Source organism: Bidens hawaiensis, unplaced genomic scaffold (genome assembly GCF_021521415.1).
Source record: "Bidens hawaiensis isolate Kalapana, Puna unplaced genomic scaffold, B.hawaiensis_p1.1 tig00419396_1, whole genome shotgun sequence".
In the NCBI taxonomy this organism is placed as follows: Eukaryota; Viridiplantae; Streptophyta; class Magnoliopsida; order Asterales; family Asteraceae; genus Bidens; species Bidens hawaiensis.
The window spans coordinates 1408964-1425715 of record NW_027504847.1 but is presented as its reverse complement, the minus strand read 5'-3'; the positions used below and the strand labels follow the sequence as shown (position 1 = coordinate 1425715).

Here is a 16752-nt window from a genome sequence, read left to right as displayed (position 1 = left end):
AACTTATTTAATCTTTACGAGTAGTTTATTAGTTAAACAAGTCGTTTCGGTTAGTTTATAGACACGTGACAAGTTTTAATTGGTTATATAAACTACTCGTGAATAATCATAAACTATTCGTCACGACTAGTTTATAATACCTATTTTGAGAATATGTTGAAAATGGTACCTAAAACCTGAAAAACCTAATCATAAAGACCTATTTTGGGAATTTTCTCTTATAGTAAACTAATCGAGTAATATACAAATTAATCTATAGTCGTGACTAGTCTATAGCATGATATTAGGCACGACGAGTTATCTACATATAAACTACTCGTATGGGTAATGTAAATCAGGTAAACTTATCAGGACGAGTTAATTACTAATAAAATACTCGTATCGAGAATGTAAACAAGGTAAACTAGTCACGACGAGTTAACTACATATAAACTACTCGTATGCGTAATGTTTATCGGGTAAACTTATTGAGACGAGTTAATTACCAATAAAATACTCATATGGTGAATGTAAACTAGTCGTTGACCAAGATCTACTCGTAACGACTAGTTGACCTATCAAACTAACCATTCCGGTTAGTATTTTTGTAAAACTAATCGGTTAGATGCATTTAGTAATCAAACGCCCGTCGTGGTTAGTTTGATAAACTACTCGTGACTTGTAAAGTTTTAGAATCTACTCGTCGCGACTAAAGGATTTCTTATTTACTCGTGGGCGTTGATTACGAGGCTTTAAACTTATTTAGTCGTTAAGAGTAAATGATTGGTGAAACTAGTCGTTATGGTTAATTTATCGACACGTGGCAAGTTTTAATTAGTTATACAAACTGCTCTTGTGTAATCATAAACTATTTGTCACGACTAGGTTATAATACATATTTTGAGAATTTGTCGAAAATAACACTTAAAACCTGAAAAAAGTATTCATAAACGTTTATTTTAAGAATTTTCCCAATTAATTTATACGCATCAACACGACACATCACCAACAAAACAGATATTTGGACTAACCCGTTTCGGTAATATTTATATCCTTCTAAACAGATATTTACGAAATAAATAGATTTGGGGCAAAATCAAATTGCAAATTAATGAATTATTATACAATACAATACACCCACAAATCTCGCAAAATTCGATCATTCAGATGGCATGAAATGAATTCATTTCGTTTCGTATCAATTTCATCTTTCTTTTAAGGTAATAATTGCACGTTTTCTTTATATTTATTTATAAATATTAAATCTGTATATGTAGTTTAGGTTAATGTATTTGAGAATTCATTTAATTCAAGTATCAGGTTTCGATTTTGATCATTTATATATTATTAATGTTTTCCAATTAGGGGTGAGCAAACAGTTCAGACCCGCAAGACCCGGGAACTGACTTTATTGTAAATAACCGGGTCTGATTGATTCGGGTCTTGTGGGTCTTACCTGGTTGGTTTATGTAAAGGAGCAAATTGGTCAGACCCACGAGACCTGACCCGGACCCGGATTCGGACTGTTTAATGGTATGCTTAGGAACTGGGAACTGACCCTATTGTAAATAATCGGGTCTGATCTGTTCGGGTCAGACACGCGAGACCCGATCTGGACCGGGACCGTTTAATGGTATTCTTAGGACCTGTGAATCAGCCCAACTGTAAATAACTGGGTCTGATCCAGTTCGGGTCTTGTGGGTCTTACCCGGTTTATGTAAAGAGCAAATGTGTCAGACCCACGAGACCCGGACGGGCGGACCCGGACCGATTAATGGTATTCTTAGGACTTGGGAACCGACCTTATTGTAAATAGCTGGGTTTGATCAGTTTGGGTCTCGCGGGTCTTACTCGGTTTATGTAAGGAGCAAATTGGTCAGACCTGCCAGACCCGACCAGGATCCACAACCGGACCCGAATCGTTTAATGGTGTTCTTAGGACCCGGGAACCGACCTATTGTAAACAACCGGGTCTGATCCGGTTCGGGTATTACCTGGTTTATGCTCTTTATATTAAATTTATAAACTAAAGTTTAAAGCTTTTTTATCTTCTTGTAGATGAATTGACAAGGTGTATGTTTATTAATGGGTTCGCTTGGTAATCGATAGTTTGATTATTCTCATGTTAGATTTGTGTTGCGTTTGGGATTAGGTTAAGCGGTTTTGAACAGTGTGGATTGCTATATTTGATTATTCGCGTGAAATGCAGTAGGCGAGCTAGGTGGATTTAGGAGTAGATTATTAGTTGCTAAAAAAAAGCTGTTTGAACTGTATTTGGATTGCTATATTTGATTATTCGCGTGAAATGCAGTGGGCGGGTTAGATGGATTTACGAGTATATTATTAGCTGTTATAAAAAGGGAGTGTTTTAATACAAAAATAAGCTGTTTTGAACAGTATTTGGATGGCTATATTGATTATTCGAGGGAAATGCAGTTTAAAACTGATTATAAGGATTTCAATATATTTCCCATGGCGTTTCTACCTGTAATGTCTTTCATAATATGATTTCAATATTTCAGTATATCTTCAGTTAAAAATGAGGTGAAACTTGCTGCAAATCGCGTCTGTATGATATGTCATATGTTATGTTCTTTAATATTGTTATGCATCTTGAACACTTATAATCCACATTATTCTAGAAGTTAAAAATCTACATGTTTAATTTTATCGTTTATATTTTCGCCCCCTTATTATGCTTTCCGGAACAGATGGATAAGAAGATTTTATTTTGTATGCTTTCTCAGGTTTTAATATTTCGAGTAAAACATGGTCCTTATGGATAATCTCCCGGACCAACTAATTTGGGAGATTTTCAGCAGAATTGATAAAACAAATGATCGAAATTCCGTTTCTTTGGCTTGTAAACGGTTCCATAATCTTGATAACGAACAAAGAGAACACCTTCGTGTTGGCTGTGGCTTAAACCCTGCAAATGAAGCTTTGACTTCTTTATGTCAAAGATTCCCAAACTTAACCAAAGTTGAGATTACGTATTCCGGGTGGATGTCAAAATCAGGAAAACAATTAGAGGACCCCGGTCTTTCCATACTCTCCAACATCTGCCCGTTTTTAACCGACCTCACATTAAGCTATTGCACTTTCATAACCGATGCGGGCCTTAGCTCCTTAGCCTCATGCGCCAAACTTTTATCTTTAAAACTAAACTTCACCCCAAGAATCACGGGTTCCGGTTTATTTTCCATCGTTTCTGGCTGCAAAGACTTGAAAAAAATCCATATTATTCGTTGTTTAAACATTAGCAACCTCGAGTGGCTCGAGTGTCTTGGAAGGCAAGAAACGCTTCAAGATATTTGCATCAAGAATTGTCGGGGTATTGGAGAAGGTGCCCTCGTTAAACTCGGGCCCACTTGGCGAAACATGAAGCGTTTGCAATTTGAAGTCGACTCAAACTACAGGTACATGAAGCTTTATGACCGGTTAGCAGTTGACAAGTGGCAAAACCAGTGGGTCCTGTGTGAAAACATGGCGGAACTTACTTTGACCAACTGCATGATCAGCCCGGGACGAGGGCTCGCTTGTATATTAGACAAATGCAAAAACTTGGAAAAAGTTCATTTAGACATGTGCATAGGTGCACGAGACTGTGACATCATCGGGCTTGCCCAAAACTCGAAAAATCTGCGGGCCATTTCAATACGAGTCCCATCGGATTTCTCACTTCCGCTTTTAATGGACAACCCGTTAAGACTGACGGACGAGAGTTTAAAATCATTGGCTGAAAACTGCACAAAACTCGAGTCAGTATCACTGTCTTTCTCAGACGGTGAATTTCCTTCGTTATCTTCATTTTCTTTAGATGGGATTTTAAGTTTGGTTAAAACGTGCCCGGTGAAAACCTTATATCTTGATCGTGTTTATTCATTTAATAATATTGGAATGGAAGCTCTTTGTGGTTCTGACCATCTAGAGACTTTGGAACTTATAAGGTGCCAAGAGATAAGTGATGAAGGGTTGGAATTGGTGGCCCGTTACCCATGGCTGCGTGTGCTGCGGTTAACCAAGTGTCTTGGTGTCACTGATGATGGGCTCAAGCCACTTATTGGTTCGGGCAAACTTGAACAGCTTGTTGTGAACGATTGTCCTCAAGTGTCGTTGAGGGGTGTGCAGGGTGCTGCTAAATCTGTGTCTTATAAGTTAGATCTGTCATGGATGTATTAAATGTGTTAAGTTGGTGTAAATTTTAAATTTGTGCAACTTTGTTTAAGGTGTGACAGCGAATTGTCAATTGTGAAACGCGACCGCTACTTGGTCAGTTTTTGGCTTCTTGTTCAATCATCAGTTATCTATTTTGGGCTTCTTGTTCATTTCCAAATTATTTTATTGTTTCTGCAAGTGTGTTGATTTTGCTGATTGGAATATTAAGATTGGATATAAAAAAGTTATATATGTTTGGCTTCTGGTTATGACTTTTGCAAGACTGTAAGAGTAGAAAATGAGCAAGTTTTGACTTTTAAGGTCACAATAAAATTCTATCTTCATTTGGTCTCTTTGGGCTATCATTTTGTGATTTATTTTTAAAGAAAAAACTACTTGTTGATTATGAGGTGAGATCTGGTAAAATAAAATTAACATACTAAACATAATAACAAGAGTAGTTGTAGTTTTAAACTAAGGTAATTATTTTACACAAATAATTTAGTGTAATAATAATTATTCTACTTCAAAAGTTATGGAGTAATAAATTAATAATAATTACATTAGTGTTAACATAGTTATACTAGTTATTTGTCCATTTTTCATGATAAAAGTCATTTTATCCAAACAATTGAAACAATAATGAATTTTTATCAGAATTTCAAAGATATTAGCTGGAGTTGCTTAAATTACTAAAAGTAAGGAGGATTTCCATGTATAATTAATAACCTTTTTGCATCATTTTCTTATTTCAAACCAGTAATTAATTGTGTTTACGTCCAACGGTCGTATTTTAAACACCTTTTCTTTTAAAAAAGTAACGTATACATATTTGAATTTCAAACATATAGCCGTTGGTTAACGTTTAGATATCGACTTGTTTAAGTAGTACTTGGCGTACTCATCTTGGGTTATCTATGCTCCTCCCTGTTTCATTTTAACAAAAGTTCTTTTGATTTTTTCATCAAATATAAATTTCCATTCATTTCTTCTTTAGCCATGCTTGCTTGTTTCTCTTTAATGGGAATAATTATAGCATTAGACAACCAACCGAAGTTCAAAAATGATCTTACACCTTCAAATGATCTTTCTGTGACCAAAAAAGTCTTTAAAGAAAATTATAATGTCAACTCTTGTTGGCATTGTTAGTCTCTCCCACAACTCTATTGGATCGACGTGGGTGGTGCTCAATTTCTGCGAGCCACCTGGTTGTGTTGGCCATGAAGCTGATGTTTCCTCGTTGATCTTCGCAGCATGATCCATTGCTACAAGGAAGGTCATCATGCTGTCCGAGTCGTCTTGCATTCGATTATTTATGTAGTCGACGTCCCTGGCGTATTCGGCAATCAATGTCATGTCCTTAATTGGACCATCAACTTCAGTAGTGTATTTGTTTTAAATTAGAAATTTAGTTACTGAATGCTTGTAAAGTCTAATATGGACTCAAGTAGGAACCACAACCATGAGTACATATATGAATATATGAAAACATAAACCGAGAAAATTGTATGGATGGCTTATAATTTTAATAGTAAGAATTCTTACAGTGTTACAAGCTACTTTTATCCACATGTTACCTATCTAAATTGAAATCGATTGAACAAATATATATATGGCCACGACTAATAACTTGTGTAATGGAAATAACAAAAGGCATTTAGTTGGATTGGTAATTATGTAGTTCCTCCAATGAAAGGGTGTTTGAATTCTGTACTCAGTTTTTCAATTTCTTTTAAGATTGGACCGTGAGTACATTAAAAATGATAGGTTCATGTTGATGACAGGTTTCGAACACTTAGTATAGAGCGTGCGATACTACAACATTACACCATAAGAAAATTTCTTCTTGATCACATATGAAGACAAGGAAATTATATAACTGTAAGGCCCCGTTTTGTTTAATAGTCTTTTGTATTTACTTATGTTGTAAAAGTTGTATCTTAGTTAGCTCATCGGTTTGTTTCTTTGTATGTTTGGGGCCGAGGCCATGTAAACAAAGCCCATTGGGCCGTAATAATGATAGAATGGTGCATGAGAACATACACTATTTAGTGCATGAGAACATACACTATAAATAGTGTATGTCTCTCATGCAAACATAACTTTCTGGAAATATAATCTTATCCTTTCACCAACTCTCTCCCTCTCCTACCTTTCTCTCTGATCCATTTTGGGCAAAAAACAACCAAGCAAGATCGGTTCCTCACTAGTGATTTCCGCTAGCTAGTGTTAAGATTGATCCAAACATAATTGTTTTCTATCCACTCTTTGAAAGTCGTTCACTTACATTGTTGGCTTTATAAGACACTACTAATACAAGAAATTTATAAACTGACAACTGGGTTTCGGGCCAACCCTGCAAGACCCATTTTACCTGAATCTATATTTTGGCGTGTTAAGTTCCGCGCCCGTCTATGTCCTGTTGGTCAAACGGGCTCTACCCTATAATCGGCATGTAATTATATAAAATTTTAAACTATCGGATGAACTGTTAAACTACGGACTACTGTTCAACTAAACCAATTATTTGCTTTGATTTAAACGGTTCGATTACTTTTTCTTTTATGAACACACATTTAAAGGAGACCCACCGATGACTTAAAATTTCTAAAACATAGTTTTTTGTTTTTTTCTGAAGCCTGAATCAAGTTGAGAATTAGCTCTTCACTTATAAGATTACGACTATGGACATTTATGGTATTCTTAAAAATTTGAGAATACGGATTTAACAATTTTGAAAATTACAGCTGCAAATAAACAAATAATTACAACACTTAACAATGATAAAAAAAACATTCAAAATTTGATTTCATATTTCTCTTTCATATTGTATAGATGCCTTTGTTATAACTGAATACATATATTTTCAATTTCTATAAATATGCAACTTTTGTTTGATCTTAAAAGTTGTTTTTTTCACGAGCATCTAAATTGTTATGGATTGAAACCATTGCAAGGTATGGGACTTGTCCTACATCGGTTGTATGGGCAATTGATATGGGGTTTATAAGCCAAATGAGTTCCCTCACCTATCTGACTAGTCTTTTGGGGTGAGTTCTTCTGTTTTGCCACAGTGACCAACGAGGACGTTGGCCTTAAGGAGGGTATATTGTTATGAACTGAAACCATTGCAAGGTATGAGACTTGCCCCACATCGGTTGTATGAGCAATTGATGTGGGGTTTATAAGCCAAAGGGTTCCCTCACATATGAGACTAGTCTTTTGGGTTGAGTTTTTTTGTTTGTATTGTAAAATAAACTATGACCATTTGTTATAGTGGGAACACACGTAATGAATCTAACTGATTTTCTATTTTTTTATATTTTTTTGTAGGGGCTACTTTTGTAAACAACTTATTGAATAGCGATGATGTTCATTATATGCTTGGGGTGTTAAGAGCTTTAGATTTGACTGTTAAAGACAATGGTCAAATTAAGAGATGGTCTGCTTTAGGTTTGTAAAGAAGCCAAAGATGAATCCAACTTTTACTTGAAAATGTGAGAACCCCATGTGTCCGTTAACTACCGAGGGTGAAAATTTATGGTATTTTAAATATATATTTTTTAATATTACTTGTTAGTTCAAACTTTAAACACACTCTTTCATTACTGTTCATTTAATGTTTTTGAAACCGTATTGAAACAATATATAGATTGGAGTTTTACATCTTACTTAGACTTCTTTTGTTTTGTTTGACCTTTCATGAGTTAAAATTGACCAGAATATTGGTTGGTTAGTGGCACCATGCTACCTAAGATACTATGTACTTAGTACTACTATTAATGGTGCATTTGGTGATAAAATGAAACCAACTGGTGGTCAATTTGAAGTTAGGAGCGTTTTATTATTGAAATATGAAGTATGGATCTATATTATTATGAATACAGTTTATGGTATTATTTAAGTTAACGATTCATCAATATTAGCTTGTATACTAAACAATATATATATATATATATATATATATATATATTTGTAACTTATCCCAGTTCTTCTTGAATGTGGTTTGATTGAACCAACGAGTCCTATGGATATACTAGGTAACAACACGTCGTTGTCAAGTATATAGATATGTTACTATCGATTATAGTTAAGATTTGAAGACGTTCATGGATATAAATAATACAAATTTTCTATTTTTTTAAGTTAATAAATTTGGGAGATAACAAACTTACATACATTCCATGAAACAACCAACCAAAACTGAGCCTTCACTCTTCTTATTTTGTGATTGTGTTTTATTTTAAGCATTGTAATCTTTTTATTTAATGAAATTACGTTTTTAGTCTAAATGATTTATATAGTTCAACTAAAAAATAAAAAATTTTGGGGTTGAGTAGGAAAACCATCCCTTTAAGTTAACAAATTTTCGGTTCTTTCCATGAGATACTAACTAATCTATTTGTAGGTTAAGTGAGTAGTTTAGTTGAGTAGGAAAATTGCTCCCTCGCCCTAGTGACTAAATCATACATCATTGACAGATTTTGTAGTACTAAAAATGGTCATATTTTACAACTGCCGCGAAGCGCGGGCTCTCTGCTACCACCGGAGCTCTCGGCCTATATGTATTACTCCCTCCGTCCCATTATAAGTGTCCTACTTTGACTTTTCAAGTCTTTCTTTTACAACCTTGACCGTAAATATTTTTGTTCGTGTCATATAATACTTGATGAAAATTATATCAATGTAAAATACATTTAAAACCCAATCCATTCATATATTTTACATCAAGTATTATATAACACAAACAAAAATATTATCGGCCAAAGTTAAACAAGAAAGACTTGAAAAATCAAAGTATAACACTTATAATGGGACGAAGGGAGTATAATTTAATGGTGTCTTAAAGAGAAAATGCCTTTAAGTTAACAAACTCAATCACTGCCTGATCAAACTCCCGCTGTGTCCCGCTGCAAAGCACGGGATCTTCTACTAGGAGTGTATTAGTGGATACTTTTTATTATCATTTTGTATGATTTCCTTCGTTTAAAATGAATCTTATTAATGAATTTCATACATATAGTCATTCGTGAACGTTAGGCTCATGAAATGGATCCTTACGTATGAAGACCAAAAAAGTTAAGAGAATAATTAATGAGTGATGCAGGATTTGAACATAGGCAACTCATTTGAAGAAAGAGTGTTCTACAATTTATCTAACTTCATGTTATTAAGAGTTGAATATTATGTACATGAATATAAACCCAAACTTTTTTTAGGGAAAAAAATGTTGGGCCTTTGGTCGTCACCCTCCCTAGTCATCAAACGTCAGGATTCCATTTGACACTCTACCTTGTTTGGTAATATTCCCACCCATATTTCCATAAAAAAAACGTATCCGCCATCGAACGGTTTAATGTCAAACAACAAGGATTCGTTCCTGTCATGTGTCAGGTATAACCACTATCTAAATACCAAATAATATTTACAGAACGCCTTGGCTGACCCTACACACATTAACAGCTTAATTAGATAAGGGTTCCCGAGACTTAGTTGTCTCAGGAGGGTCAACCACGTGGTTGCCAAATGTCCTTTTCTCATCTTTATTTATGAAGTGTTGGGACGTTTCAGAATCAGAACAACAGTCTCTAGGACTCCATGCACGAGCAGTTTTCCAGTTCTTAAAAGTTTTTCTAGACTGTTTTCTTCTTGGTTTTAAAACTAAATCCTTAGATTTTTCAATCTTTGGATTTCTTTCTTGCTTTCTTTTTGATGAATTTTCAAACTTTTCAGTCTTTGAATTCCTTTTTGCTCTCTCTTCTTGGTTTTCCAAAATGGAGGTTTATCATTCCATTTATTTATGGATCTCACATCCATTTCACTAGCAGAACTATCAGGTTGATCATTTCTTGTTCTTGAGCTTGGTTTAGCTCTTGAATGAAATTGATTAAACCTACAGTCTGTTTCTCTTTTCATCTTATGCCAGCTCTTACAATGTCTTTCAAGGTGAGACGAGTTACCACACACAAAACAAAGTTTTCTTCTATCTTCCCTATAGAAACAATCAGAATTATAGAATTATGATACATATGTTGTGGTGAATAAGGAGATGGTTGTACGGAAACAAACAAGCTGTAAGATCTATGACCCAGATCATCAAAAACATTTGTATCGAAAGAATTAACATAATCTTGTGGATAATAACCATAGTAGCTATTATCAAATTGACTGTACAGTTGAGGTCGATAATGTTGATTAGTGGATTGATAAAAATTATTTCTATGAGGTGGGACATATTTACTGGATGTACTTGTCTTTTCCTTTTCAAAATAATTTTAATTACTTTTAGTTTCCTCAACTTTACAATCATTTGACGAAAATCTAGGTAAGTCAGTATTCACAGATACCTTTTCATGCACGTTTCTATCAACAATGGTTTCATCAAAAATAGTTTCACAGTCACTATCAGAGATGGAAACATCATTTTCATTTTCATTTTAAATAAAAGTGCCAACATGAACACTCTCATCAAATACATCATTGTTCGAAATATTTTTGCAATCAATATTATTACAGACAGGGTTGACAATAGATGAATCAAAAAGTAAGTTTTTATCTCCACAACCCTTGTTTGTTTCCACACGCCTATTTTCTTCTACAAAACCTTCTACAGAAGATGACCTACTATTAGGATTAACTGAAGAAACAGATGGATTAAAAGTCTTGGGAGCAGTAGGAACAAATGTCTTTGATATGGACACATGCCCAATACCATAGACCATTTCTTCCTCAGGTGGAGAGTTAAAACTAGTATATTTATTATTAAAAGGCGGTTGAACAACAGAACTATCGTAGCCTATTCTGGCCTTTATTCTTAACTCCATTTGTGCCCCAATTAATTTATTCAGTTTTTCATAAGCTAACTCAAAGTTTTCTATGGTAATTTATCTTTGGGTTAAATCAAGTTCTAACTTGGCAATTTCATCGTTTAGCTCAACTACATGTCTTTCATGATGTTCGGCTAAGTTTTTAGCAATAATAACCTTTTCCCTAATTTTTGTCATATCATTACCATGAGTTTTAATTCTAGTAGAATAAATATTTGCAGCTTTTTTAAGATCATCATTCTGACATTTAATGCTACAAAGTTGCTCTAGAATTTTAACATTATGATTTCTATAATGAAGAATTTTATCAATGCAATCTTGTGTGCAAAGTTTGTGTACCTCGGGGATGAGTGAGGCAGTTGTAGGAATTCCATCAGTGATGCTTGAAGAGGTGTTTGCTTGATCGGTGACGGACCATCAAAGTTCAGAGGATTCTTTAGCTCCTCAAATTGATCCTCTTCCCAATCAGGTGCAGTTGATTCAGCATTTCATGCAATCATTGCCTTTGAACTCGACTAGAAGTTCCTTTTTGATCCACTTCCTTGAATGATTCTTGGGACCCTTGTCTTCGAGGAGTAGTTTGGGATGATTCTCTTTTCAGGCCTTTTCGCACTCTCATTATCCAACATCTCTGTGATTTTGATATCACCCACGGCCATCAGTGGATTGGCGCATTAACGGGCAACGTGACCGGGCTGCCCACAGTTGTAGCAACGAAGTTTGTCCTTCTCAAAACCAATACCATTCCTGTTAGAGTTCTTGAAGACGTTCTTTTTGTATTTCTTCATGAAGTTGGTGGCTCTGTGTACAGCCATGGCCATTTGATACGGATACTGGATGTCCATCTTCTTTAAGTCTCTCTTATTGATTTTAGGAAGATCTCCTTACTCAAAGGAAGGAGGCAGTAGCTTTCCTTGTAGTAAATCCTCATGGCTAGCCATAAAGGCGTGAAACAGTGCACGTTGGAGTCATCAATAGCAATGGTTTGAGGAGCAGAGTAAGATGGAGTGCTTGATGTAGATTTGATTCCCTGAGCCTTTAGGGCTTGTGTTACGGCTTTATCTACAGCAGTTTGGAAGGAACTTGAGCTTGAACTTGATGAAGCTTGGGATACACCAGTAGTCTTGAAGGTTGAACTTGGATTTTGAGCAGTAATGTTGACTTGGCTTATGAATGTTGTGCTCACACTTGTTCCAGTTGTCATTCCGACCTTTGAAAGAGAACTAATATGATTATTCATTCTCAACTTCTTGTCCATTACAAACGACTTGATAACTGAGGTCAGATCAGATAAACTGATAACAAAGTTCTCCAAATGGTTATAACAGTGTTGCTCCAGGAGTAAGGGAGAGAGTTGAGAAGCTTGTCATTGATCTCAATTTGTTCGTATTCAATTCAAGCTCCGTTGATTTTGGTATTTACGTTTCAAATCTTGAGATGAGACAATCAATAGTTTCTCCTTGAATATAGTTAAACATATTGAACTCTCCCTTCAACATCCCTTTTCGGTTGTTTCTCATTTCCAGGTTGCCTTCAAACTTGTTCACTAAGGCATCCCAAAGGCAGTGGTGTAGTCTCTCAACGTCAATGCAATTTCCCATGAAAGGAATACAGTCAGGACACCAAAAGCCTTGTTGTCTTCACTAAGCATTCTTCTATCATCGTCATCATAATCTGCCACCGTTTTAGGAACCTCACCATCAGTATTAGTGCTCATAGGACGATGTGGACCTTGTTTAAAGGGTCTAAGAAGATTGTAGTCAATAATTCTGAGATAATTTTGAAATCTCCATTTAAACTCATCAAAGTCATAATCCCACTTCATCAGCTTAAGAGGCTAAGTCATTGTTCCTGCCACGTTCTCAAACATCACATACTTTATGGCTTCATTACTAGCAACAGTGTTAGGAGTGGAATTTGTCATTGCTTAACAACTCAAGATCAAACTCACTTGAAACAAAAACTGTTTAAAAACCCAAGTCACTTGTATTCGAAAGAATACGGTATTCGAATAGGGAATTAGAATGCAAGCCAACTTAACAAGTATAATGTATTCGAGTAGTGTTGTATGCGAATGTGATTGTATTTGAATGGATTCAGATGAACAGCTTGTATTCGAATACAATGATATTCGAATGGACTAGCTTGACTTGAATAGATTTTCCGGTTCACTTGACTTACACACTTGTATTCACTTGGTTCACTTGCATTTGAATAGATTTTCCTTGGTTCACTTGTATTCGAATCAGAAACATTTCGAATGAAAGTATTCGAATAGGATGAAAGAATTCGAATAGGATGAACTAATGAAAGTATTCGAATAGGATGAACTTATACTTGAACTTGAACGGAATATACTTGTATTCGAATAGGGAAACAATGAATGTATGTATTCGATTCGAATGGTGTATTCGAATATAAGTGGTATTCGAGTTGATTTTCAAATAGATAAGTATTTAAGGAAAGTTCCTGCCACCTTTTCAAGAAAATTCCGTTGCATGTATAACACAACTTTTTATTGCCACTTTTGAAGAATTACATAAAGACCAAAATCTTTACTATTCCAAACATCAAACTTGAAGATTCAAACACCATTTTAACATAATTTTCACAAACTTTATCACAAAACTTGAAGATATTGAAGCTTAAAAAACTTTTTCTTGAACCTTTTGAAGAACTTATGATCCCGAAACCCACTTATTTTCTTGAAAAACCGTCTTTTCACACACTCAAGACCAAAATCCAAGGTTGTGACCCAAGATCTACAGCTAGTAGAACCCGAAAGCTTAGGTCCCGTGACCGGATCAAACAACAAACAAACTAAGTACTAGTCGTCTTGGATCAACCTCTCAACTAGTTGGCAAAAACAACTAGCTAGGACCGAGATCTCGGATCTTGTGGTAAAGCTTAGGAGGGCCGAAAGATGAGGGAGGGAGAGAGAGTTTGTAGGTTATGAACTATATTATGGAAAAAGGTTATTTGGTGTATGTGATACTGTAGGTCCCGTGACCGGATCAAACAACAAAACAAACTAAGATACTAGTTGTTCTTGGATCAACCTCACAACTAGTTGGCGGAAACAACTAGTTGGACCGAGATCTCGGATCTTGTATGTGGTAGTGGAGGCCGAAAACTAGAAGGTGGGTGAGGGGTTAGAGAGAGTTTTAGAGTTAGAGAGAATATGGAATACTTGGATGTGAAAATGCAAGGGTTGTGTTGGTGTATGCCATACACACACAATATAAGGTGTGTGTATTGTCATACACCCATCTCATTAACAAATTCCCAATGGGCTTAAAGTACAAGAGGCCTCGGGCCCAATACATATAAACGTAAATGAACTAAAACGCAAACTAATATGATACAAATATGAAAGACTTAATTAAACAAAACCGGACCTAACAATCTCCCTCTAGTCTTTTGTATCTGTCTTATTTCCTTCATACCACTCGCATTCGGACTAGTAGTCGAATACACCATCTGGATCTTCTTTAGCAGGTTGCTTTTCAACAAGTAATCTGACAAACTTGTTGAATTTTCCAACGATGGTGTCCGTGTTGTCAAGACGGACATCTTCGACTGTGCATAAAGGCGACTCAACTAGCTTCCTGAGGTCGCGGAGTCCAAATCTAGCCAGCTCATGCTCATCAAAGAATCTGAGCTCATGGCCGCTAGTGCAATGCATGATGACCTCCCCGTATACGTTGTCGAATTCCCAGGCGATGAAGTCGTGAAAAAAGTCTTCTTCAAAAGGCATTCCATGCCAGATTGCTGGCCATGATCGTCAGGCATCCTATAAGCTCTATCATCCTCGCCATCTTCATCCTCATCATCACCATCATCACTATCATCGCCATCATCATGTGCCATGATGGTCGGGTATTTTGTATATATATTAGTGAATTAATTATGTAGTTTTGTTGAATATATTGTTAGAACTTTGGTACTTCATACGTGCTTTTGTATTTCAGGTAATTGATCGTTAAAGATGCTAAATGGGAGACCTGTACGAGCATGTAATGATATCTCGAGAAGACCGAAGCATGATTTGATGTCTTGGAAAGTGTTACAAGGATTCGGGAAGAGCATGGATGAGAAATCATAAGTCGATGCTAAAACTGAACAAGATTGGTTGACAAAATGCGACCATGAAGTAAAATGAGCATATCCTGAGCTAGAAAATGAGTTACAGGACCTATAATATATGAATTTTGGGTTTCTCGACGAGAGGAATCCAAATATGAGGGTTTCTTAGGTCGTGGTATGCGATGGGTAGGGTCTATGGCCATCGAGATACGCGATGGTCTTAAAAACGTGAAAAAACGGATTTTGACCTATATCTTCTATTTTCCGAACCCTAATCAAGTTTGACGACCAGCAGCAACTATTAGGCGATTTTGGGTGAATTCCAGGGCTACTAATCATCTCTTGATCGATCCTAATGGCCTTCCTCATCATAATTGAAGATCTATTGATGACGGTGCTCGGCTAGTCTTCTCCGAATCATACCTGGATGTAAAGTTTGTAACAATTTCAGTTTTCTCATGTGACTAAGAACATTTATGTATAATGGTTATGGTTAATCTATGATTATTGATGTTTAGTATTTATGTGTGTTCAGTCGGTTTAGGTTTACGTTGATCTGAACGATTAGTTACCGGTTGCTATAATAATTGATCATAGGGTTGTTTGATTAGGTTGAATACGACAAAACATATAATTTCCCTTAACTGAGTCACACTGGCAGGGACCGTTTGATAACCAGTGCCGTGTGTAAAGTAATTATTGTTGCCTAAGGTTTTGTCTAGTTGATCAGTCTGTAGTTAACCGTTAATGATTAATCTGTTAGGTTGCATGAGATTATTGTAAGTTACCTACTTGAAGTCCCGGGTGTGGTTTTCTTTGTTAATTGATTGAAACTCGTTTACTTGTTTGTTTGCTTAATTCTCTAAATTCAACTTAATTGCTTGTGTGATCAGCACTAAATCTGTTACTTCATAATATTGAAATTGTTTGCATGATTACATTGACCACATACTCCTGGTGGATACGATACCTTACTTATCCTATCTATATAGTTTAACTAGGTTTTTGATTGACTCAAACGACGGTCATCATGCCACTGGTTGTACATCGGGATGAACAATCATCTTGGTGGTGAGTGTGGCACTTACTTATGCACTAGTAGTGGGTGCAACAAGTGTTGAGCTTGTAGTACTTACCTGTTCAGACGAAACCGCAGTAGTAACAACAAGCCCGGTGTCGGTGATGGTCCTAACAACTGCTTCAGGCTCATCAACATCCTTTGAACCTGATCCACCTTCTCCTCCTTCTGTTCTAGTTTCTCCCGTGTAGAGGAAGCTATGTGTACTTCCTTGAGCTCTTACCCCCTCGGCATCAGTGGCTAATTGAGCAAGCAAGGTTTGTTATCTGTTGACCCGCTCAGCCCTTGGCTCGGCTACACTTAGAAACCTTTGAAACGTACCCATAAAATGAACCCTTAGATTCTCCACATCCTCATTGGTCAATCGCATAACCTCCATAACCGCAAGGTATAGATTGACTAACGACTCATTCACACGTCCCTGTAGGGCACGTTCCTCCTCAATCCGTCCCTGTAACTTCTCAGCCAACGTCCTCAATATTTCACTTTCACCGATAAGTCTTCTCACCTCTTGGTTCTCACAAATTTTCAAACCACCAACTTTTGAATCGAGACGCTCGTAATCCAACAAAACACGTTTAAGAGAAGCTTTAAGTTCCTTCCTAAGATCATCAACCATTTGAG

At 36.0% G+C, this 16752-nt stretch overlaps 1 protein-coding gene across 1 annotated transcript; it reads left to right on the top strand.

The window, feature by feature from the left end:
• Positions 1 to 1111: 1111 nt before the first annotated feature.
• Positions 1112 to 4274, top strand: LOC143608607 (F-box/LRR-repeat protein 14-like). The gene is made up of 2 exons (XM_077083609.1): positions 1112 to 1199; positions 2727 to 4274. The coding sequence occupies exon 2, from the start codon at positions 2749 to 2751 to the stop codon at positions 4159 to 4161; it is 1413 nt and encodes a 470-aa protein (XP_076939724.1). The 5' UTR covers positions 1112 to 1199; positions 2727 to 2748; the 3' UTR covers positions 4162 to 4274.
• Positions 4275 to 16752: the final 12478 nt, after the last annotated feature.